The sequence below is a fragment of the Rutilus rutilus genome (assembly GCF_951802725.1).
Source record: "Rutilus rutilus genome assembly, chromosome: 23".
Classification (NCBI taxonomy): domain Eukaryota; kingdom Metazoa; phylum Chordata; class Actinopteri; order Cypriniformes; family Leuciscidae; genus Rutilus; species Rutilus rutilus.
The window spans coordinates 24,159,914-24,186,493 of NC_140233.1; the positions used below are offsets into that span (position 1 = coordinate 24,159,914).

A 26,580-nucleotide genomic window follows, 5' to 3' on the forward strand; every position below is an offset into this window, starting at 1 on the left:
GAGTGTCCACACTCTCCAATATACTCTCTCCAATATTTTTTATTTGAACTGCATTACCCATTTCAATCGCTAGCTGTCAATATTACATACTTCACATTTAAGTGTCTTTAACTCGTTCGCCTGCAGCATAAAAAAAAAATTATAATAATTGCCTGCCACCGCCAACATTTTTGATAATATTCACAAAAAATTCATGGCCCCCAGAATATTTTATATCTGAACATGCAAAACATAAAAAGTATATCTTCATGCATTCTATTTGTATCAACACTTGAATGTGGGTATGTTTTATAAAAAAAAAAAAAAAAAAAGGTTTTGAACAAAATGCTGAGAAAATTGTTTTTACATTAAAGAGTACGTTCTGATCGGATTCAGTATGATGATCAAAACAAAGTTGGAGTAGATCGCTTCCATCAAAGCTTCACAGTCATGTACCTTGTCCTGGGTCGACTTTTCATTAACTTTAGGCAGTTTTGATTTATATACATGTTTGATGATGACATTAGCTTACATGTGCATAAGCAACACTTTTATTGCATGCTTCTGCTGCTTTTTCGCCTGTATTTTGATCATAAGATTATGTAAGATTATGTGTTTCCCCTACTGTATAACAGTGAAAACATGGATTGCCGGAAATTTGCACTAATGGCGAGGAAAAGAGCTACCTATGTACTAGCATTTAAAAGAATAATTTAATGCAATGCACTTGTTGTGTACACTGGAAAAAAATTGTGTAGGGTTTACTTTGAAAAAAAATTACTCAGAAATTGCTAGTATATTTTACAAATAATTTAAAAGAAACTGTAAGTGACATATTGAATTTAACTTGACAACTTGCAGTAGAAAGACTAAAATAGTATTCTTTGAATTTTTTTTTTTTTTTTTCAGTATAGATGCAGGTTTTTACGTTGTACTTACATTTTAAAATGTAATTGCATCAGTAATACACTTGACCCTTCCATTACACCTTAAACCACCCTTATAGCAATAGCAACTTTATTTACAGTATATAGCACAATTAAAACAACACAAGTTGACCAATGTGCTTTACAATGTCACACACACACACAAAAAAAACTACCCATACCACTAAACCTGTTTTTTTTTTTTTTATGTAAGTACATACTAATTACAGACACCTAATATAAAGTGGGTCCGATAGTTTTACCTGTTTGACTAATGCATACAGAAACTAGATATTTTCCCCGTTGGTGATGGCATACATGCAAACACAAAAACCTCCCCCACGATAGAGTGGCTAATTGAATTCCAAAGCTAATTTTGTATTTGTGTTATTGTGATGTGCATGTATTGTGTTTGTGTGTATTACACAGGTTTGCTGGCAGACCGGGGGATTATAATAAGCTGTTTAACCGGTGGAGAATGGAGGAGGTGGGTGAGATGAGGCTGTAATGAGTCCTCTCGCACTTGGTTATTAGTGCCCTTCAGCATGATCAACATTCCCCTATCAAATATCTGCCTCAGTTATGAAACTCCCATGAGATTTAAATAAAAATGGTTATTATTCAGTGCAGATTTCTCAGAATTGCCTCAACAAAACAACTGTGGTTGCTCGTAACACAAGTGTACTGTCTGTGTAAATCATGTAGTATAATCAAAACCACCCTTGTGAAAAGGAAGTGTGCTTAAGTATAGTTTTAAAAAGTGCTCTTGTCAAATTTCTTTTATTCTTTTAAAGTTTATTATTCCCGTAATCAGTACTATTTTTAAAAGTATGCTAAAATGTGCTTATTTTTCACAAGAGTGATCAAAACGTTTATGCTTTTTCCCCCTTAGTGTCATCCCAGTGGCTGTTTGATCGACTTGTGCCTACAAATGGGAGTGATTATGGTGTTGAAACAGATCTGGAACAACTTCATGGAGCTGGGCTACCCGTGAGTATAAGCAGACACACAGTGGCAACAGTGGGGCACACATGGGGAGGCCATGATCAAAAATAGATCTAAAAAAACCTGGCACGATTGTTAAATGGTTTCGATAACTGGGAAAAAAAATTCCTTCCACATTTCTGTGTTCTAAATTTCAAGCTGCCGCTTTATTTATATGCATTTGACAGTATCTACAGTGGCTTATTTAGTAGATTCTAAAAACCCTAACGTAGAAAAATAACTTGCTCGTCTCAAAGTCAAGTCGTCACCTTCATTTATATAGCACTTTTAACAATATGGATTGTTTCAAAGCAGCTTTACAGAGATAATAGGAAATTACTGTAACAGACTGTTTAGGCTTTACAACAACTCTAGGATAAAGTTATTGTCCAGCTAAAATTAGTTTTGATTGATTGATTCAATTGAACTAAGGGACCGCTAACAGAACACCGTTCTAAAAGGAAAATCCTTAACGCGCTCCGGCTGCCCATCTGCACAAAACAGTGCCTGGTGTCTCGAGAACGCACTCCCTGAAATAGGTTCGAAGGTGCAAACGATTATGCGTTATCTCTGCGCAAACCTCAAAAACGCGAACCCGCGAAAACGCAGACGTCGCGTGTCACGGTGTGACAAAAGCCAGATAAAGAGAGAGAGTAAAATTTGGAGACCTCTTGTGGATGGTCGTCTCATCACACCGCGAAATCTGTTGCCATGGCAGCGAGGCCAATTGCCTGATTGACAGCAGGTGAGGAGAATTACAGAGAGTGTTGTGAGAGGAACGCGCATTAAGATGGGGCTTTAAAAAGAGAGAGGAAACAGACGGTCTGTGTGGTTCTTTCTCCCCCGTGAGAGGTTGGGTTTCCTCCCGTGAGATACTGTGTTTTGTCGGCGGGCGGTTTGTATTGAGGCTGGGCTGTGAAGCAGGGCGAAGATTGAAGCCGAGAAATGGAAATGAGAGAGTGAAGTTTGTCAGTGAAAATCCAGGGGATATCGTCGACAGTGGGAAAGACGCAAAGTGATGAGTATTTGATCCGTTGTTTATATGCACTGACACTGAAGTGGTGTGGAGAGTCTGGAAAGCGTGTGGCACGAGTGAAGTATTACACCGAGTGAATTAATGATCTGTCTCCAACCTTTGTTCTTCCTGCACTGAATGTGACGATTACTACATCCGTTTGACTGTCTCTGAGAGAAGTGGAGCCCGTGTGAGAGACGAGAGTCGATCTGGTGGGAGAAAGACCGGTGGGTGAGTGCTGGCCCGAATGCACGGTGTGCGAGTGGAATGCAGTGCCTGAAGTGACGATTCACACGGTTTGTGTTATGGAGTGAAGTTTATCGTGTGGAGAAGTATTAATAGTCTGCTGTGCACTCTCCTCTATAGTCTTTCACCCGCTGTTTCTGAACAGGGTTTGTCACATCAAGCGCCCAACTTACCATTCGAGACAGCCCCGCTCTGTTAATGCTGCCGATCTATTAATTCCTGTTACATTGTTGCAGCGTACAGCTGAACTGGAGCGTCTTGCTTAAAGCATCCTTCCCGTCTGGTGGTCTCCACACGTCCCTATCAAAAGCCGCTGCCTGGTTGGAACGAGAGAAGGTATTGCAGCTGAATGTCTTATTACTGCTGAATGGTCAAATCCTGTTGCATCGATACAGTGTACAGCTGAAGTGGAGTGTCTTGCTTAGAGCATCCTTCCCGTCTGGTGGTTTCCACATGCCCCATTGAAAGTCGCTGTCCTGTTCGGAAAAGGAAAAGGTATTTGAATGAACGTTTGATACGCTGTTGAACAGTTAAACCCTGCTACCTGGTTACAGTGCACAGCCGAAGTGGAGTGTCCCGCTCAAGTGTCCTCTTCGTCTGGTGGTCTCCACATGCCCCATTGAAAGTCGCTGTCCTGTTCGGAAAAGGAAAAGGTATTTGAGTGAACGTTTGATATGCTGTTGAACAGTTAAACCCTGCTACCTGGTTACAGTGCACAGCCGAAGTGGAGTGTCCCGCTCAAGTGTCCTCTTCGTCTGGTGGTCTCCACATGTCCTATTGAAGGCTTGCCCTGTTCAGAAAGAGAGAAGGTATTTCATTGAACGTTCCATACGCTGTTGAACAGTTAAACCCTGCTACCTGGTTACAGTGCACAGCCGAAGTGGAGTGTCCCGCTCAAGTGTCCTCTTTGTCTGGTGGTCTCCACATGCCCCATTGAAAGGCTTGTCCTGTTCAGAAAGAGAGAAGGTATTGTAATTGAAACGTTCCATGTGCTGTTGGGAAGTTGAACCCTGTTACCTGGTTACAGCGTACGGTTAAGGGAGTGTCTCCCTCAAAGTGTCCTCCCCGCTTGGTGGTCCCCACATGCCCTATTGAAGGCTTGTCCTGTTCAGAAAGAGAGAAGGTATTGTAATTGAAACGTTCCATATGCTGTTGGGAAGTTGAATCTCGTTACCTGGTTACAGTGTACAGTCAAGTGGAGTGTCTCCCTAGAAGCGTCCTCTCCGTCTGGTGGTCCCCACCTGTCCCCACTGAAAGCCTCCGCCCTGTACAGAAGGAGAGAAGGTATCATTGTCGAGTGTCGCATCTTGTTGAACCATTGAACCCTGTTGTATCGTTGCAGGGCACAGCCAAAGTGAAGTGTCCTCTTGCCGGGTGGTCCTCCACGCCCGTGTTGCAAAGTGTTGCTACTGTTCAGAAGGAAAGAGAGTAACTACGGCATGTGTCTCGATTAAAGTGTTGTTCTGCTGTTCAGGGTCCCCTCCTGGCCCGGCCCGCTCGCCACCTGCGTCCCTGTGACCCGTCTGAGTCGAGGACCCCCGTCCTCTGGATACTTACCTCTGGGCAGCCTCCGGCATTCGTTCCATCCTCACTGCGAATACCTACCTGGTTCCAGTCCGAATGGGGTCCGTGTAGCCAAGACTTCCTTGAGAGCCTTGGAAAGAGTACTTACCCAGTGGCTTACCTGAGTGGTGTGCGTCCTCCTCTGATTCCTCTCCGACGAGCCGCAGGGTGTCCACGAACGTCCATCCCGCTCCGGTCCAGGGGGCCCATCGAATTGCTTCTGGCGAAAGAAGAGATTTTAATTAGGACTTTTCAAATTTACCTGCTTTTGTGATGCCCAGTAAATTGTTATCACATTTGTGGTAGTTTTTGTAATTTTATAAAAGAAATGTTTTTGAACTTTGTTCAGGGGTAGTTAACCTGTTTCTACCATTTATTTGCACTATTATATTTTATATAAAAATCAGGAGTAATTGTGGAGTTCGTCAGCAGGGGGCAGTGTGTCGCTTATTGTGCTTCCGCAGCGTTACGTCAGTTTGTCCCGCTTTGCGGTCTTTCTCTTTCTGCTGAGCCTGAGCGAGATGAGAAACAGACGCAGACTTTGCCCTGTCTCATTTATTTCTCCTGTTTCAGAGCAAGAGCATATAAGCCGTTTACATGATACCAGCCGGTACCTGTAACACTTTTAACTTAATAAAGAAATTGTTATTCCTTTATCCTCTGTTTTTGTCTGGTTCCTTGACACGCTCCTCGAGGCGGTGCCCGGTCCCCAGGGGTGGGTGCAGTCTGGCTTGGCCCACCCCGACCTGTGACATCGCGCACATGCGCATTATGTGTTCAGTCCAAAAGTATGCGCGTTTGAATATATATATTAGCGCAGGTGTGTAGTCCTTCTTTACAAATCAACCCTCAATAAACTTCTTGTCTGGCCTTAAATTTATAATACAGAATTTTTTTGTCGCGTCTGCGTAGCCACGCGAACCGGAATTATCCCGACAACATTTTATCTGTACTAAGGTAAAGGGAAGGGAAGGAGGCCTTCACAGGGGATGGACTGGTTGACACTTCAGGACTGCGTTGTCATCGTGTCCAGGCGCAGGTCCTTTATCAGATCTGGATACAGCCTGGATCGGGCGGACTGCAGTAAACCTTGGATAAACAGAGAGACTAATATTAGCGTAGACGCCATTCTTCTTATGAGGTAACAAGTACATCAGGATTTATGGGAAGTGTTCCCGGTTCCGACTGACCTAATCTATGCAGCCTAACATTGAATTATAGAAGTCTATAATGTGTTATGTGTATGCTAGGCCAAAGAGATGGGTTTTTAGTCTAGATTTGAACTGACAGAGTGTGTCTGCTTCCCGGACAATGTTAGGAAGACTGTTCCAAAGTTTCGGTGCTAAATTGAAAAAGGATCTACCACCAGCAGTCGATTTTGATATTCTAGGTATTATCAACTGGCCGGAATTTTGAGGTCGCAATAGACGTGAAGGACTATAATGTGTTAAGAGCTCGCTCAAGTACTGGGGAGCTAAACCATTTAGTGCTTTGTAAGTGATCAGCAATATTTTAAAATGTATACAATGTTTAATAGAGAGCCAATGCAGTGTTGACAGAACTGGGCTAATATGGTCATACTTCCTGGTTCTGGTAAGAACTCGAGCTGCTGCGGTTTGGACCAGCTGGAGTTTGTTTATTAAGCATGCAGTGCAACCACCCATATAATAGCATTACAATAATCTAGCCTTGATGTCATGAACGCATGAACTAATTGTTCTGCATTTTTCATTGAGAGCATATGTGACCCTGGACCACAAAACCAGACACATGGGTAAATTTTTTGACATTGAGATTTACACATCATCTGAAAGCTGAATAAATAAGCTTCCCATTGATGCATGGTTTGTTAGGATAGGACAATATTTGGCTGATATACAACTATTTGAAAATCTGGAATCTGACGGTGCAAAAAAGTCCAAACATTGAGAAAATCGCCTTTAAAATTGTTGGCTATTGCCACAAATATACCCGTTGGACTTGTGACTGGTTTTGTGATCCAGGCTCACATATGACGTAATTTAGATATATTTTTAAGATGATTTTTTTTTTTTACAGATACTAGACAAGTGACTTTCAAATGAAAGATTGGTATCAAGGAGCACACCCAGGTTCCTAACCGACGACGAAGACTTAACAGAGTAGCCATCAAGTGTTAGACAGTATTCTACTGTAAGTTATTACGTGAGGAAGTTTTTTTGTCCAATAATTAGAATCTCCGTTTTTTCAGAATTAAGTAGTAGGAAATTGCTAGTCATCCAGTTTTTAATATCAGCTATGCATTCCGTTAATTTTGTGAATTGGTAAGTTTTGTCAGGGTGTGAAGAAATATACAGCTGTGTATCATCAGCATAACAGTGAAAACTAATGCCATGCTTCCTAATGATATCTCCCAAGGGTAGCATGTACAGAGTGAACAGCAACGGTCCTAGTACTGAGCCTTGTGGTACACCATACTGAACTTGTGATCGATAAGACATCTCTTCATTTACTGCTACAAACTGATAACGGTCAGATAAGTATGATTTAAACCATGCTAATGCAATTCCACTAATGCCAACATAATTTCCGAGTCTATTTAAAAGAATGTTGTGGTCGACAGTGTCAGATGCAGCACTAAAATCGAGTAACACTTATAGAGAGATACAACCACGATCGGTTGATAAGAGCAAATAATTTGTGACTCTAATGAGAGCTGTCTCAGTACTATGGTACGGTCTAAATCCTGATTGAAATTATATGCTTTCTTTCTAAGAAGGAACATAGTTGTGAAGATATTGCCTTTTCTAGTATCTTTGACAGAAAAGGTAGATTCGAGATCAGTCTGTAATTGACTAATTCTGTAGGATCAAGATGTGATTTTTTGAAGAAAGCGGTTTAATCATAGCCAGCTTAAAAGTTTTTGGTATAATGACAAAGATGAATTAATGATATTAAGAAGAGGATCTGTGACCTCTGGAAGCATCTCTTTCAGTAGCTTAGTCGGTATAGGGTCTAACATACATGTTGTCGATTTAGATGATTTAACGAATTTAGAAAATTCTTCCTGCCCTATAGAATTGAATGAATTGAATTTTTCCTTATGGGGACTACAATGCACTCCATGATGCGATACTGTAGTAGACGCTTGCATAGTTATCATTTTCTCCCTGATATTATCAATCTTATAAGTTAAGAAGTTCATAAAGTCATTACTGCTGTGCTGCTTGGAAACTTCTGGGCTTGAAGCTTTATTTTTCATTAGTTTAGCCACTGTTTCAAATAAATACCTAGGGTTTTGTTTATTTTCTTCTAATAGGGTTGAAAAATAAGCAGATCTAGCAGCTTTTAAGGCCTCTCTGTATGCAATTGAGCTCTCTTTCCATGAAATGCGAAATACCTCTAGTTTTGTTTTCTTCCAGTTGCGCTCCATTTTTCTGGCTGCTGTCTTAAGGGCCAGAGTGTGCTCGTTGTACCACGGCGTTGGACTATTTTCTTTAATCTTCTTTAAGTGCAACGGAGCAACTGTGTCTAAAGTTAAAAGTTTCTGTCGCAATATCAAGTTCTTCTAAGCTATCTGGGATGCTGAGATAATGAAATGATCAGGAAGATTATTAAAAAAGCAATCTTTAGTGGCAGAAGTGATAGATCTAACATATTTGTAACACGGAGTCGACTGTGCAGCCTTGGCTAAATTAAGTTTACACTAGACTAGATAATGTTCTGAGATGTCATCGCTCTGCTGCAGAATTTCAACGGCATCAACATTTATTCCATGTGATAATATTAGATCTAGAGTATGATTACGACAATGAGTAGGTCCTGACACGTGTTGTCTAACTCCAATAGAGTTAAGACTGTCTTTAAATGTCAATCCCAATGCATATTTTTCATTATCTACATGTATATTAAAATCACCAACAATTAGGACTTTATCTGCAGCCAGTGCTAACTCCCATAAAAGTCAGCAACCAAAACAACAACCAAAACAATACTATTTTGTATTTTTACATTAACAGTGTAATTGTTGTCCTATTTATTAAAATGAAGTGTATTTCTCACCAAGTTTTCTTATAATCTTTTACAATTATTTCAACATAATAACTATATAAAGGCAGTTATAAATTTCACATTTAACCCTTTCGCACGTACGGTCACACCGGTGTGATCAGTCTTGGCTGGTCCCTGGAGCGTACGATCACACTGGTGTGATTAGAACGGTCAGTGCATCACGTGTTCAACTGCTAAATTCAAATGTGCTTTCACGCGTTGGCTGGCGCTGAGCCAGAGACGGACGCGCTCAGCGCTGTCATATATCACAACTTTTCAGTGTTTTCAACCACATAATGTTTATTTTAGGTTTCAGACATATAAATGCACATAAGTACTAACAAAACAATACATTTAGAGTTTGTAAAATACACACTGATGTCTATGGAAGTGGCAATAATAATCCTTTCTATTATAATTAGCCAAGTTTTATTCATATCAGGTACACATTGTCTAAGTAACTTTAAAGTTTACTCTCCCAGTTCACCAGCCACTTATGGCTCGTTTCCACTGAGCGGTACGGTACGGTACAGTATGGTACGGTACGCAATTATTTCCGTTTCCACTGTCAAAAGTTGTGAATGGTACCAAAATGCCGAACCGTACCGTATCACTTTTTCGGTACCCTTCCGTTGGGGTACCTAGCACAGTGGTACGGTACTAAAGGGTGAAGCTAGACTCACTGCAGGACGTTGACAGAGTCAAGGGAATGACAACATAAGAAGCGCCATTTTTTAAAGGTCTTTTCTAATGTGTTAACACTAATAAACATTCTCGGTCCAGGTAATATTGGAAGAAGGGTGTTATGCACGTGTGCTGAACAGTTGTGTGAGATATTTCATATCTTTTTTATATTCTTCATATATATTAATTTTTTTCTTAAGTTACAAAGAGTCCCTTAAATTTGGGAAAAAAATCTATTATAGTTCATGTATAGTTATGAAGTGCTTTGAGAAAGTAGTTAAGGGAGAAATTTTACAACAGTCCAAAGATTGTCCTGATGCTTTGCAGTTTGCATTTAGACAGGGCAGGGATGTCAAGGATGCTAACCGTACTTTGTTAAATTGTTTGTTCAGACATTGGAAATCCCATAGACCCATGATAGACTACTATTTATTGTTTTTTTGTCTTCAGCTTTTAATACAATATGGCCCCATTTGTTGGTAGAGAAAATTATTTCTCCTTTTAACTTGGATCTCAATATTTTTGGGTGGATTTTGGATTTTCTATTAGTACAGTCAATGGTGTTCATTCTGACTTTCAGTGTTCCACTGCTTCATCTCAAGGCTGTTGTCTTTCACCTCTTTTGTTTATCATGTACACGAATGATTGTCGGGGTAGGTATGAGAACAGTTATATTATAAAGTATGCAAATTACTCTTCTCCACAAACAGGATCTGAGGCATGGTCCTGTCGTGGAGGACTTTGTGTCATGGTGTGATCGATTTTCTCTTCAGCTCAGTGTTAATAAAAAAAAAGGACATGGTGATTGATTTAAAGGAAGTCCTCTGATGACAACATTCAAATGTTTGGACATTGAAATTGTTGACACAAATACTTGGGGGTGGTTATTGACAATAGGTTGAGCTTCCAACCCAATGTTTTTGCTGTTTCAAGAGTTTACACTTACATCAAATTAAACAGAGTAAAGATTATGCGTATTTGGCATGCTGTCCGGGGGGGAGGGCTTCGAGCTCAGATTTTTTGCCCGAACCCAGAGTACTCCCCCCGGTTGTTGTAAGAGTAGATAGGACTAGAAGTGAGGAGATGGGGTGGTGGAGGGATGCTGTTAAACTGTTGACGAACGGAGGTAAGTCTGCTGTATATATACAATCGTTGATTGGGTTGATTAACTGAATGCGCTCCACAGGTGTTTTAATTAGGTTTAATAACCTGAACGTGCTCCTCCCGAACTTTGTTAATAAAACATAATTTGTAAAAGGTTTTAACAAAGGTTGTACTTTCTGAGGAAATTAAAATATTGCCTATAAAAGCAGCTCATTTCACCATAGGAATCAGATTTATTCTCCTTCATCCATGAACACACTTTGTTGATCTCTGGAAGAAGCCTTTTTGCCGTCAAACAAGCCAAGCAGCAGAACGAGTGCCTTCCTGCATTCAAGCTGAACAGCGATCAGCGGACTGGCTGCACAACCGCTGCAGTCGTCCAAACTCTGACAACTTTCGATTAAGACCGCATTACTGCTAGCATTAGTATCGGTCAAGCGAGTGGGTGACCTGCAAGTGCTCTCTGTCAGCGCTTCCTGCCTTGAGTTTGGGCCTAATGACTCCAAAGTCGTACTCAAACCGAGGCATGGCTACGTGCCCAAAGTGCTCTCTACTCCATTCAGAGCACAGGTGATTACGCTGTCTGCTCTTCTCGATTCAGAAGACGAGCGTCAACTCCACTTACTATGCCCTGTTCGTGCCTTAAGGGTATGCATGCAGTGCTCTGCCGACTGAGACAGTCAGATGAGCTCTTTTTATGCTTTGGTGGCTGGACTAAAGGGCTTCCGGTCACGAAGCAGAGACTATCCCGTTGGATAGTAGATGCTATCACGTTGGCTTATACTTTGTTGGGCCTTCAATGTCCGATCGGCGTCAGATCTAACTCCACTAGAGGCGTGGCCTCTTCCTGGGCATGGTCCAGTGGTACGTCTATTGGTGACATCTTTGCGGCAGCCGGCTGGCCCTCGCCATCCACCTTTGCTAGGTTTTACAATCTTCCTTAGTCCTACCGTACAGTAACCCTCACCTGAGCATTCCAGGCTAGGGCCACAGAACATGTCGTTCTGCTCACAAAGCACAGCATGGTTAGATTGGTATGCTCACAAAGCACAGCATGGTTAGATTGTTCACGGCTGATAAGGGTCTAGCGACGCAATACGAGTAAACGTTTCGAAAGGGAACGACTTGGTTACTTATGTAACCTTAGTTCCCTGAGATAACGGAAACGAATATTGCGTAGACGAATATTGCTGGACGACTGGCGTCGTCGCTTCAGTCGAATTAAACCTGATTCCTATGGCGAAATGAGCTGCTTTTATAGTCAGACGCCCTGCCCCTTTCAGCGGGCTCAACGCTCACCCAGCGGGAAGCGCAGCAATTGGCTCGTGCAGACACGCTGCTTCACCATAGGTTCATGCAGTTCCCATTGAGCAGCCAATGAGCGTGATCAGATCGCCGCTCTATTATGGCTGTGCAGTGGCACTGCGTTTTAGAATTCCCCATAAGCGTGTAGCGATGCAATACTCATTCCCGTTATCTCACGGAACCGAGGTTACGTAAGTAACCAAGTCATTATTTTTTGTACTTTTGACCATCCACTACGAACTGAGTTTCAGGCGTTGCCATCATGACGTCATTTTAGAGTGCCTGCAAGCAGGACAAAAAGAACTAGAGATTAATTTGTGACTGTGGCCAGAATAGAGTCTGGTATTTTGATGTGTTTTGAAGCAATTTATTGTTTATAATGTTTGATTTTATGGATGTAATAGTTTATTTGATATGTACATGGATGTGATTAGTGCTCTGGCACCTTGCTGCAATCGTAGTTTCCAAAAATGGGACACTGAGTTTGAGTCTCTGATCAATCTGGAATTGCAGGAAAATTACATTTTTACAACGCTGATTGCTTGAAAAAGTCCCAAGCCTTTTACTAGCAACTATCCTGAGATCTAATATAAAAAATAAGCAAACAAGAAAAATATAGGTCAGGTCATGCTCGCCAAAAAATTGCCACTGGTACATCATGTACTATAATATCATGTGTGCTTCCACAAATTACATAGATGCCAGCCAATTGAAATGTCTTGGTCTGTGGCCAGTCCGTTGGAGGCTGAAGGTTGGTCCCAATCAGACTCCAATGCTGAATGACAAAATAATCTTATGAAATTCACACACTACTCGGATAAGTACGTTGTGCATAAGTATATTGTAAGTATACTGTAGGTGCGTAGTGTATAGGGCATCATTTGGGATGCAACTCGGGACTATGAAAGACTTTGCTAACAACCTAAATGTTGTATTGTCGATTTAACCAACGGAATGCTATCCGGCATCTCACCTATCACATAATAAATCAGACAGTATCGTATATTGTGTAGATCACAGATTACATATTTCACCTAGATGTTGGAAGGTACTTATGTCAAATTGCTTACAATTGGAGTCTTACTTGGCAAATAAATTCTTGATGAACCCCTTTTCCTCTTTGATGGAGCATAGATGACATTTAGTTTAATTTTATTGATTCTTTTCTAACCCCTAATCCCCTAAACCTAAAACAGTAGTATAGGTTCCTTCATAATAAGTTTTCATGCTTTTATTTATCATTCTTTACATTACACATACATTATTTCATAAGATCTGGCATTGTTATTGAATGTACGAACACAGGTCTGTGTTACTCAGTTATTATCCCAAATAGGAAATGTTTGCTTCACTGGACAGTTTGTCCTTAGTTGAAGTCCACTGTGTTCACGGCTGATTGATTTTGCCAACCCTGCAGTACAGAGAAAATGTATGCTTCATCAGAAAGAGCTATGGCAACAGAGTGAACTTAACAGACTATCAGGAAAACATGATGAGGGGACATTAGTTTAGATTACCAATACTGTTCACAGAAAAAACACAACTGTTATTTTTCACTCATTTATTCTCATTATTTCATTCTAAACCCATATTGTCTTTTTTGTGTAACACAGGATAATTTCAATATATTCAATACACATAAAAAAATTGTCAATACATTTCAGCTTTATTCTACTCGCATTGATTGGTAGATTCATTGTTTTTATGATGTAAAATACAGTGAATTACACTGTCTTCTACTGCAATCCCATTAGCTATGGCCCTAACTACTCATCACTTTTCATATTCTTCGTATATATATATATATATATATATATATATATATATATATATATTATATATTTTTTTTTTTTTCATCCACCAGACTGTTGCAGAACTGGTGGTCTCGGCGTAAGATGAAACGAGCAGGTGAGCAGAATAATAGTAAAGAAGGGCTTCCGCAATGGGATAGAGACTGGAACTTGCAGCCAATGAACGCACACGGCCTGGTGGACGAGTACCTGGAAATGGGTGAGTTCTGCTCGACGAACACCTATAGTGAGATATAACGCGTGTCATTTTCAAATGGCAAAATAGAATCTTGCCAAGTTTGTCAAGCAGGACAAGGCCGAGAGCTGTGGGAACGAAGCTCACGGCTCTCGGCCACGTCCTGCTTGCCACACCAAAGAAGTTAGTGAAAATGAATAATTTGGTTCAATGGCACAGGTGGTTGACTCTATTGTCCATTTGAGGACTGAGGTTTGTTACGATTACAGGACACACTAGAACCTAGAATGCCAAGTATTTTCAACAGGACCACATTCCTGCAATGCATTTGCCAAGCAATTGTGTCAGTTTTTACACATTTTCATAAAGTATATTTCTACCCTAAGGAAGCCATTTTTAGACTGGCTTAACCACAAAAGGGTAAATGCTTGATTATAATGAGTGTTCTAATTCGGCAAATCATTTGCTTGTTGCGTAGATGGGATGTTTATTTCATCTGTTTTCTGTACAGTTCTGCAGTTTGGTTTCACTACAATCTTTGTGGCGGCGTTTCCTCTGGCTCCTCTGCTGGCTCTGCTCAACAACATCATTGAGATCCGATTAGACGCCTACAAGTTTGTCACGCAGTGGAGGAGACCGATGCCCGCCCGCGCTACTGACATCGGTCAGTCCTTTTCACCTCAATTAGCCTGATGTCTGTTTATTCCAACCTAAAAACAAGAAACCCAAGAGTCATTTGTTATAATTACATTTAGTATGTTGTCAATTTTGATTGTTAGCACCAGTATTTACATTATACAGAATAAATTAATGCTTAATAGCTGATACATTAATAAAGCAGATAATTTTACACATATATATATGTATTATCTGTTCTGGTATATTTCAATACATATGTTTTGAAAGATTGGTGATTTTGTTTGTTTGTTTGTTTATTTTTTTTGTTTAATTAGGTATCTGGCATGGAATCCTGGAGGGAATTGGAGTTGTGGCTGTCATAACAAACGCCTTCGTCATTGCCATCACTTCAGATTACATCCCTCGCTTCGTCTATGCATTCAAATATGGGCCCTGTGTGGACAAGGGTTACCGGCACGAGAAGTACGAAAATTTCCAAATAGCTGCAAGCAGCAATTACAGGGCTAAAAAAAACAAACAAACAGTGGCATGTGTATTGTAAAGCTGAGCAGATTTATTTTGTTAGCCACTCTGGTGGAGATGCACCACTGCAAAAAAGGCTTTTCTTTTTTAGTATTTTTTGTCTCATTTCCAGTCCAAATTTCTAAAAATTCTTGGATCAAGATTAATTTACTAGATGTAAATACTACAAGTAAAATGGCATAAGATTTGTTTTCCGAAAAACTGTTTTTTTGCTTAAAACAAGGTAAAGCATCTGCTAATGGGGTAAGAAAAATAATCTTATTTCTGTTTGAATTAATCTCAGTGGCAGATAATTTGGCTTGTTTCAAACTTAATTTAGAATTTATTTTATTTAAACAGAAATAAGATTATTTTTTATAGAAATTCATTAATTCAGCTAACATTAACCCTTGTGGTGGCCTTGTGGCGAAGGCCTGGGAGAAGGTAGACGGGCAGGCAGCAGAGACCAGGGAGGAGTAGATGGAGGTAGCACCATGGTGGAGATGATGGGAAAAGTGGCCAGGTAGTATTAAACCAAGCAGCCAGGATGTTAGCCCACGGTGGAGTTGACGACGCGAGGAGCCATGATGTAGAGGTAGCTGACGACATCCGGGTGATGACCGACGGAGAGGGAGCCATAGTTAGGGGAGCCTAAGGCGCAGAGGGAGAGCCGATAGGACCAAATGACACCACTGTCACTGAAGACCAAGGCGGAGCCGCTGCAACAAACGTCCGTGGAGGAACCAGAGCACTGGAGAACCAAGGCGGAGCCGGGGGGAAGAAGGAGCCTGCTGAAGTCGTAGGAGTGGAGAGATGGAGCGCAGCGGAAGGCTCGCAAGTCTGTGGCACAGACAGTGAAAACTGACCATGGTGGAGCCGGAGGGTCAAGGGGAACCCAGTGGTGCCACAAGGCAGAGGGTCTCTGGTGGAGCCGAGGGTGGGAGGAGCCAAGGTGGAGACTGCAGGTCGACAGGTCCAGGTGGAGAGAAGGGGTCAGCGGCCGGTGGCAGAGCCAGGGGATTGGGCTTCCACTCTGGGGTGATCGTTGGCGCTGTACTCCTCACAGGCTCCTTTGTTGTGGTGGGCGGAAGCGCTCCGTCTGCGGGGGGGCTCTGGCGTGGTTTCCGTGTTGCAGGGTGATGAAAGTATGAGCTCTGGGCTAGATGACGATTTCCAAAATAACGATTTCAGGGTACCATCATCAAAGGCCGATCATTGCGCAAGTCAGTAAAAATGGATGGAATAATCCAAAAACGAAAGTCCTTCCCTGGCTAGGGCAGTAAAAGCTGCAGCAAATTCCATTTTCTTACTTTTAGGTCTGGTATTATGTAACGTTAAGGTCCAGATGATGATGAAGGGTAGTGATGGGACGGTTGATACTGGGGCTCTGATTCAGTTTTCAAAGCACTATTGTATCCCACACTGACACTGTACCGATGCTTGTATCGAAATGACAATACCATGTGATTGATGATGTTTGAAGCTTCAAACGTAGCTTTAAATGCAGTATCGGAAGGCGGGTCAGCTGGTTTGAAAAAATTCCCCCCCGATGCATAAAAGGGAAATGATTATCCCGTCTTTTCGAGGGATGTCAGATATGCAAACGAGTGTGTGTGTGTGTGTGTGTGTGTGTGTGTGTGTGTGTGTGTGTGTGTGTGTACACTTATTTGGGATTCAGTAGAATAGTTCTGAGTAGTGGTCGACCGATATTGTTTTTTTGATGGCCGATGCCGATGCCGATATCTTAGAGAGCAGAGTGGCCGATATAAAGCCGATATATATGTGTGTGTGTATATATATATATATATATATATATATATATATATATATATATTTATTTATTTATTTTAATCAATTTTAAATAAATTAGAAATAAATTAGAAAATAAATCTTTAAAATAAACATGCTTTTATACTTTAGATGGCAACTTCTTGAATCTGCAATCCTATTACAGTATTTTTCACAAAGTAATTGTTTAGAAATATATGAATATGTGAATAAAAAGAAGGTAAACACTGTAACAGCTAGGGCACTCGGTAATCTGGTAATTTCGTGCTGGTAATCATATTTTTTCAAATAAAGACAAGGTAACGCTAATTTTACATACAGCACAGCGAAAACGATATGAATATGACACAGCTGGCAACTGGATATATCACAGATATGAATATGACACAGTTGGCAACTGGTTATATATCAGCATATTTTAAAATGAAGGATTTAACTTAAAGTTTTTCGATCGCATCTCCTGTGAAGCTGATCTTCTGTTCGCATTCACTCACTTCGCATGGACCGACCGTCACTTGCAGACAGTAATGCACACTTCACAAGATATCACAGCTGGATTCGATTAAATCTGCAAGGTTTGTGAAATTAAATGTTTATTAGATATTCAGAGATTTAGATGCGTAGATGCGCATTTGCTGAATGTTGACGGCAAATGAGAAAGTATTTTAGCCTGATTGTTTGCCTTTTCTGTTACAAACAATATAAAAGCAAACGCTTTACTTTACTTACTTCGCATACCATTTACTTTCTCTGTTTACCAGTTCTGTCTTACAAAGTATTAGATATATGACTGACAGAGATCGTAAATTAATGAAGACGGAGAATGTGAGTGAGTGTTGTGTGATCTGAGGAGCTGCCGTTGCCGTTCTCTTCTGGCGCTGGTGTTCTCAGCGCCGCCCGTCAAAATAAAAGTCCGTAGCGCCGTCAAAATAAAAGTCCCACTTCCAACACATCGGCCAATCAGAAAAACCTATCGGCCGATGCCGATATTTCAAAAATGACAAATATCGGCCGATATATCGGTCGACCACTAGTTCTGAGTCAACTGTAACCTCAATACCAAACAGAAACTGAATGCACGTCAAACGTCCCAGATTGATTCCACTCCTGTACGTCACGGACTTCAGAAGCTTTGCTTGGTCATTTGCTTTTTCAAACAGTATATACTCTGCTCCGCGATGATTTGTTAGATATGGTGGAGAAAACAACTCTGACCACCAGATGTCGCTAATGCGCATTGTTTTAAAATCTTAGAGTAATGAATAGGGGTGGCACGGTTCACAAAACCCACGGTTCGGATCACGGTTTTAGGGTCACGGTTTTCGGTTCTGTACGGTTCTTGTTGTTATTCTTTTCTTTTAATCTTTAACACTCCAAAAATTTACTTCAGCATATGATATATAGCTTAATTTTCTAATTATTTATTTATTTATTTCATAAATGGGGCGTGTTTGCAAAACGCAGCTTCTCATTTCCCATTTCGAAGTAATATAGTGAGTGAGCGGTCACCGTGAGGAAACTTTCAGTGGCCCTGGAGGTCCATCCATCTGGAGAGCTACGTGGGCTGTGTCGGACAGTTCTTTGTCAATTTCTCCTCGTGTCTCGTCATCATAGGCATAATTTGCGGGTGGGACATGTACCCCAGGGTCGATATTGTCCCCACCACCTTTGAAACATCTCGCAACACGGATGTACCAATACAAATAAATAAAACATCTCCAGTTAACTAGCAAATTATTCGTTTCGTTCGCTTGTTAAATAAGAAGCAATCTAGCGCTGAAATTAGTTTTTTTAATCAAGTGATCAAAGTGCTCGTTGCCGCTGCGATCAGTGGCGCTGATATACAGTGTTCTCTTGTGGCTCGCACACACGCCGCAGTCTTCACGCGCTTCAATCCGTTGAGGAGACTCTTTATTCGTTCCGGTGAAATCACAAAGCAAAATTCACACAATTCTGTCCCTGCTTGATATACAACCACTGATAAACATAATCGGTTTTGATGAACCTATGACACGCTTGGCAAGAGTTCTGCCACTGGACCATTAAAGTAGGCTACATTTGTGAAACAGTCGACCTATGTATTTATTCACGTGAAAAAACAACTTAGTGGAGTAGATCTTAAATGTCTAAGTAAACCCAGTGTACTATTTAAATCGATTGCTGGACATCATAATGTTATTCTACATACATCTGATTTATGATTTAGCATTGTATTAGCACGGGCACGAGGCTACATTGCGCATGCGTCGAAGTCGAACCGTGCGACGCGCACACACGCACCGAACCGAGACAAGCGAACCGAACGGTTCAGATGTTTTTTCATGTACCGTGCCACCCCTAGTAATGAACCATTTTTTGCCACAATTTGATGAAAGCCTCGAAAACGCTTCAGAAAGCGGTAGTGGGAACCACGCCATTAAAACGAGGAGGGCAGTGTATTCCTTTTTTCTGTCTTTAGGACCCAAAGAGAGATAGCTGGCTGTAGCTTTCACGCTGACAAAGTCTCTTTAAAGGGGTACCAATTTTAATACTTCCTTTTGGGGGGATGTTAAATGTTCTGTGTCCTGGGTGATTACAGGAAACAACAGGACATCCAACATTTGGCTGGTAACTGCTGCCCCCCTTATCACCAGACGTGGCAGGGATGTTACAGTGGTTTCGTGAGGGTGTCGGGTAGGAGCTGATTGATGTGTTTTACATGCCCGATCCCGAAGGGGCACACCCCACAGACCTGGGAACAAAAAACCCTCAGGACTTTTGTCTCATGTCTATTATGAGGCTGCTGAGCGCAACAAGCCGGTCCCCAGTCTTTACGAGGGAGAGCACAACTCTCCAAACTCTGCTTTTGAGCCTTTCTTTTAGCAGGTCAGCCTGGTATGAGTCACCACCTCGAGTAACTCAAAGTCCATCTTTTTTTTTTTTTGATGGCTATTTCACTGTTTAATTCCTCACAATTAAATGTAGCCAAAGAACAGCCAGACAATATATTAATGTAAGCATCTAACTTCTCAAATTAGATGAGTCATGATTATCGTTCAATTCCTCAGCAATAAATACACCCTAATATCAATCAGACAAGCCAACACGGTTTGGATGAAAGGCTGTTTAAATCTTTAATAAGATCAGCCTGATATGCCTGACCTGTTGAAAATGCCTCTGATGATGCGCTCCCAGAGGAGAGATAGCCCGTGAGCGTCTCTCCGATCTGAGGTAGCATCGTTTAACAGCGTGCCTTCGCACCCGCGATAGTCGAATGGGTCGATGTCGAGGGCACAAAGACATGCAATGTATATATATATTTCTATATTTAAGTCAACTCGTCAAGGAGGCTAACTTTAAGTGTTTTACGGGTCTCTTTTTTCTGTGACTAGTGAAATCTGGCCACTGCATGTTTCTTTTTCATTCACTTGTCAGGCAGAGTTTAGAAGAAAAACAGAAAGATTTTTCTGTGCACTGCCTAGCAAAAACTAACTCCTATCAGAGTTTTTGAGAGCTTGAGATGCACACACACATCACAGTATGGTCTGATGACAGAAGACCTGTCGATACACCTGTGGCACATCTAATTATAGCCTCTGATACGCGCGCATTCCAATGACGTGCACTGTCCGAGTCTAAGTTCAAAGTCAATTCCATTGACGTGTTGCACACATATATTCACAGCTGGTCACACACAATAGCGTTGCCTAAGCACTTAAAAAATCAAGCGCAGCATTGAGTATAGCTTTTGAAAGGGAACTAAGACAAATGAAACAGGAAACTGAAAGTGAGCAAACCAAAAGTCTATATATATACAGTGCCCTCCACAATTAATGGCACCCCTGGTAAATATGATCAAAACTGGCTGTAAAAAATAAATCTGCATAGTTTATCCTTTTGATCTTTCATTCAAAAAAATGTGCAAAATTCTAACCTTTCATTGAAGTAAAAGAATTGAAAGTGGGGGGAAATCACATTATGAAATAAATGTTTATCTCCAAAACACGTTGGCCACAATTATTGGCACCCCTAGAATTTTTTACGAGTAAAATATCTCTGAAGTATATTCCCATTAATCTTTACCTTTTTTAGTACACCAGGGTGACTAGGAACATGAAACTGTCCAGCTATGACTTCGTGTTTCACAGGAGTTTAAATATGAGGAAACACAAAGGCCAAATTCCCTTAATCATCCATCACAATGAGTAAAACCACAGAATATAGTTCTGATGCGTAGCAAAAGATTGTTGAACTTCACAAAATAAAAAAAGTGGCTGTAAGACAATAGCTAAAGAATTGAAAATCCCCATTTTGACCATCAGGGCAATAATTAAGAAGTTCAAATCAACTAAAGATGTTACGAATCTGCCAGGAAGAGGACGTGTGTCTATACTGTCTTAATGCACGGCGAGGATGAAAGTTTGAGTGGCCAAAGACTCTTCAAGGATCACAGATGGAGAATTGCAGAGATTAGTTGAGTCTTGGGGTCAGAAACCCCCCCCAAAAAAAAAAAAAAAAAAAAACCCTACATCCCCACATGTTGTTTGGGAGGGTTTCAAGAAAAATCCTCCTCGCTCCTCCAGAAACAAACTCCAGCAAATTTAATTGTCAGACATGACTGGAACTTCAAACGGCACAGGGTTCTGTGGTCAGATGAGACTAAAAAAATAGCTTTTTGGCAGCAAACACACTAGATGGGTTTGGTGAACACAAGGATAAAAAGTACCCCATGTGTACAATTTAATATAGTGTTGGATCTTTAATGTTGTGGGCATATTTTTCTGCTGGAGGTCCTGGACTTCTTGTTCAGATACATGGCATTGTGGATTCTATCAAATATCAACAGATAAAAAATCAAAACCTGACGCCTTCTGCTAGAAATCTTATAATGGGCCGTGGTTGGATCTTCCATCAGGACAACGATCCAAAACAAACATCAAAATCAACACAAAAATTTGTTGCGGAGCACAAAATGAAGCTTCTGCCATGAGCGTCCCAGTTCCCTGACCTGATGAGTGGGCTGAACTGAAGAGAAGAAGCACCAACATGGATCTGGGAATCTGAAGGATCTGGAGAGATTCTGTATGGAGGAATGGTCTCTGATCTCTTGTCAGGTGTTCTCCAAACTCATCAGGCATTATAGAAGAAGACTCAGAGCTGGTATCTTGTCAAAAGGAGATTGCAAAAAGTATTTCATAAAAGGGTGCCAATAATTGTGGCCAGCGTGTTTTGGAGAAAAAAACATTTATTTCATAATGTGATTTCCCCCCACATTCAATTCTTTTACTTCAATGAAAGGTTAGAATTTTGCAAATTTTTTGAATGAAAGATCAAAAGGATAAACAATGCAGATTTATTTTTTACAGCCAGTTTTGATCATATTTACCAGGGGTGCCATTAATTGTGGAGGGCACTGTATATATATATATATATTTAATTTAACTTAATTACTAAAGATAAGAGGTTGCATTCAAAATATGAAGCTTTGTATTGCTAATGCTATATATTTGTGTTTTCCCTGTCTTTAGATGTCTAAGAGGATACTTGAACAACAGCTTGTCTGTTTTTGACATGGGTGAATTTAAAAACGGAAGTTTCCAAAATCAGTACTGCAGGTACGGCAACATTCATGCTAGTTTTACGTTGTTAAATGTTTTTTTTTTTTTTTTTTTTTATCATGGAGATCAAGTTCTGTTATTCCCCTCTACAGATATCGGGATTACAGAGCACCTCCGTGGAGTCCTGAACCCTACGATTTCACCTTGCAGTTCTGGCATGTTTTGGCTGCCAGACTAGCCTTCATCATCGTCTTTGAGGTCAGTGCTACTTCACGTTTTTGTCATCTTATTTGAGTAATGTTTTATAGCATTTGCAATGTAGTTTTGGGGAAGCTACTTTGAAACTTTAGCTAGCAAATCTACAATATATTTTTAAGTAGTTAAGTTAAAGTTAAAGCTGCCCTTTGATAAAGTTACAATACGATTCAAGGCACTAGTCATTAGTGACTAGTGTAATGGAAGCCATCTGGTACAAGAGAGCTATGCAGGTAAACCTCACTCACCCTGGACTCAGGAGGTGACTAACACTAGAGGCTGTGGTGTTTAGCATTCTTGTTAACATGCCCAACTCTCATGCCGACTATCACTGGTTCTTGGAGTGCCCTGCAAGGAACAAGTTAAAGTGGTGCCGTGACCCGGGTGGGATTAAGGTTTAGGATGGTCAGTTTAAATGTAGGCCAACCGGTACATGATAGCTGTGCATATAAACCTCACGTTGTGGTCATTAGCAAACTTGTTAACACACCGCAATTTAAGCCCTGCTCAGAGTAGGCCAAGAGGAACTAGTTAAAAAAGTATCTAATCTCACAGAGCCAGACTTTTGACTGTTTTCAAAATGTTTTCATGTTGGAAAAAAAAATAGTCAAATGCGTAGTATGTTCAAATATACAGTATTCATGTAACAGTAGGCAAAAAAACCTCTAAATTACCTACATGAAAGGCTGATTTAGTTGTCGTTAGCTACTCAATACTGCAAAATAATATTTAATATGTATGCATTTTTTATTGTCTGTTGTATTCTCTATAGCACCTTGTGTTTGGCATTAAGACCTTCATAGCCCACATGATTCCAGACATGCCCAAAGACCTGTGTGATCGCATGCGCAGGGAGAAATACCTAATGCAAGAGATGGTGTATGAGGCGGAACTGGAGCACCTGCAGAAAGAGCGGAAAAAGAATGGCAAACGTTATCACCATGAGTGGCCTTAGCCGTGCCTGCCCGTAAATACACAGATAAATGCCCACTGGAGAATCACATACCCTACCCACAAAAGCACATAAATGCTTGAAAGTGGTAAACAAACGTCTTTGCGCGACTGCAGCACAAATGTGAACACAGGCATTCATGTACGACTGTTCTGCTGCCTTGGATGGCTGGCTTTATTGATTCCATGCATGGACTGCCCACTTCAGATTTTCATTGCTTTGATAAACCAGGGAGCGGATTCAGTGTTTGTTTGAGGTCAAAACCTGATCTCAGGGTGGGCCTTTAGAACCAGGAGTTGGCAGCTGTACTCTGCACCAAAGAGGTTCTTCTCAGTCACATGACCCCTGCCTGAGACCTCAATTATCCTGTTTTTCCATCCTGCTGATTGTGTTTACTCACTAGAGCAGTAGTTCTCAAACTGTACTGATTGGCTACTTTAAAAACAGTTGGCTAGTTTAAGTTAATTGGCTAAAAGTAGCAAAACAGCAACCTGGCAAAAAAAAAAAAAAAAAGTGTTTTTTTGCCACATTTAAAAGTTTGAGAACCACGGCACTGGAGAAAGCTCTGATGATGTTTCATGGATATAATTGCGTAAGATCCATTTTGAGAGTGTGGAAAGAGTCGGATTCATTTGAAAGCAAGCGGAAATGCAACAAATTGTATTTCCGAGAGCACAACTGGACCCGCCTGCCTTCTCAATGGTAAAAAGAAAAAGTCTGTTCCAGAGTACACTGCTGAAAGAGTTCAAGGTGAAGGTCATATGAAGGAGTTTCACTTTTGCAAACCCTCGCTATCTCCATCAAATCAATGGATTACAGCGTTCTCTGATACACAGTAAACTCAAGTGTGTAGGTGGGAAATCATTTTGAAAATATTCATTGAACACGCATCCTTCCCAGCATGGCCTGCAGAGACGCTGCTCTTTCATCTGTGTCCTATCATAGTTCTGAATGGAGCACTCGTGCGGTTGGATTGTTTACTATGCAGATGAAGGGCTTTTGGAGTTCCTGTCCTCTGCTTGTCTACTTGTCTGCATCTCTGTGCGTGGCAGCTATCATCCCGCTGTGAAGCAGATCTCTACCTGGAGCCAGGCAATGTGACAACGTTTACTTAAGAACATATTTACCGAATACGCCCTCTCTCTTCGCTTGCCAGCATCTCACATTGTGATTCTTGTTACAAAAGTGGTTTCTGGTATAAAAAAAAAAAAATTACCAAATAAAAATCAGTCTGTTTATGCAATTGAACAGTTTGTATGTACTACATCGCCTTGAAAAGATATGCAGATCTGTCTTTCAATACAATGTCATTTTGTCTAGGCAAAATAAATTGCCAACTTTGGCAAAATGGTGATATAAATAACATGCATGTTATTTTTTTAATTGCATGTTGTTTCTTTGTTTTTTATTATTTTATAAAAGACTATGTCCTTGTCCATATGTCAGGTTTTGTAGCGTGTGTGAGCTGAATTTGATGTGTGAGTGTATCTGTGTTCCGATGCCTGCGTTTGTTGCAAAGCTGTGATGTATTTTGTGTGTTTATGGCTCCATCAGCCCATGTGCCCACCGACCTAAGCTCACGGAAGTGCATCTCTACAGTATATAGTACTGCATGTATGTACTGTGAATTTTCCGTATGCATAGATGACCCACTACAATTGCAAAAGTGTTCAGCATACAACCAGAGTGTGTTGAGTGAAATGCGGTATCCAATAATGCAATGCTTCCGACATAACCTACAGTACCATAGAGTGCTACAGTGATGATGTATTTTTGTAGGCCAGCCCAGAAGTTAGCATCGCCCTGGTTCAACAAAAAGCTAATAGGATTTTTTCTCTTTTCTTTTGGACTAGTGCTGAAAACAAGTTACGTGACCAGTAAAAGTTTATGATTCGTACATGTTTTGTTCATCATGATAATCTTTTCAAATGAACAGCTTTTATTAATTTTAATGTCTTAATACAATCGCCAGAAGTAAAAAGCTAAATGTAGGCTATAAACAAGCTACTCCATGGTTGCATGTCTTGTCTTCAATGTCATAACCATTAAGCTTCTTAAACTCTTTAAGTCTTTATAAAATAAATAAAACATTTTCTAATAAAACAAGTTAATAGTTTGCAAGAATACGATTATAAACACAACAACGCTGTGAAAGTGGACTAGAGAGTAGACAGCGTTTATGTCCCCAACAACCTTCTTAGTCACTGGTTAGCAACTGCCTTTTAAAGTAAAAACTTTAAAGGTGCTCTAAGCGATGTCACACGTTTTTTAGGCCAAAACATTTTTTGTCACATACAGCAAACATCTCCTCACCATCCGCTAGCTGCCTGTCCCCTGAACACACTGTATAAAAACGCGGTCTCTGTAGACACCCCAGGCTCCACAAACGGCAACAAAAACAAACTGGCCCAGCCTGGACCACGAAACATAACAAACTGCTCCAGCCAATAACCGACAAGAAGGATTTGGGGGGTTAGTGCACGGATGAGGAGGAGGGAGGGTCGAGCTAGCCTCCGTTTTGTTTGACAATACTTTAAACGTCAACAAGAAGTGACGTCACCCAACATCACTTAGAGCACCTTTAAAATCAAAAGTGGGGTAAAACTGTTGTATTTTCTGTGATAAAATAAAATAAAAATATCTTGATCTCGTCAACCAAATAACTTATTTCAGCCATTTAACCAAACACCCATTCAAAAAACCCATTGACTTCAGAATGATGGAATCAGAAGTGCTAAAATGCTAACTCATTTCCAGGTTTTGACCTGACCAAAACTATATCATCCTGCAGCACTAATTTTCCAGTTTAATCAATGAACTAGAAGTAATATGTTTTTATTAAATCATTTTTTATTCATTATTTGATTGGAATACCAAAAATGGATTAAAATGCATATTATTTCCAAAATATGACTCCGTTACTAGACATTACTTGAGTTATGTAGCAACTATGTAGCATACTAGGCCTACTGTTTGAAACATTTATCATTGCATAATGGATGCTGTTTCCCATACTATTAAAAAATAGTATGCAGTATACACAAACTGTGCAGCATGAAATAAGCAGTAAGCTAATATTCCACTCCA

The 26,580-nt window shown here is 40.6% G+C and overlaps 1 protein-coding gene across 9 annotated transcripts in view; it reads left to right on the forward strand.

Annotated features, from left to right (window-relative positions):
- The window catches only part of ano3 (anoctamin 3), a 123,379-nt gene extending 96,835 nt beyond the window's left edge, over positions 1 to 26,544 (forward strand). For all 9 annotated transcript variants that reach the window (XM_084397046.1, XM_084397048.1, XM_084397052.1 and 6 more), the window contains 8 exons: positions 1,335 to 1,392; positions 1,798 to 1,895; positions 13,700 to 13,845; positions 14,333 to 14,485; positions 14,775 to 14,922; positions 22,257 to 22,343; positions 22,439 to 22,544; positions 23,314 to 26,544. In XM_084397046.1, coding sequence (XP_084253172.1) covers positions 1,335 to 1,392; positions 1,798 to 1,895; positions 13,700 to 13,845; positions 14,333 to 14,485; positions 14,775 to 14,922; positions 22,257 to 22,343; positions 22,439 to 22,544; positions 23,314 to 23,496 — 979 coding nt within the window. In that variant the 3' untranslated portion in view covers positions 23,497 to 26,544. The remainder of the gene's footprint in view (positions 1 to 1,334; positions 1,393 to 1,797; positions 1,896 to 13,699; positions 13,846 to 14,332; positions 14,486 to 14,774; positions 14,923 to 22,256; positions 22,344 to 22,438; positions 22,545 to 23,313) is intronic.
- The last annotated feature ends 36 nt before the right edge of the window (positions 26,545 to 26,580 follow it).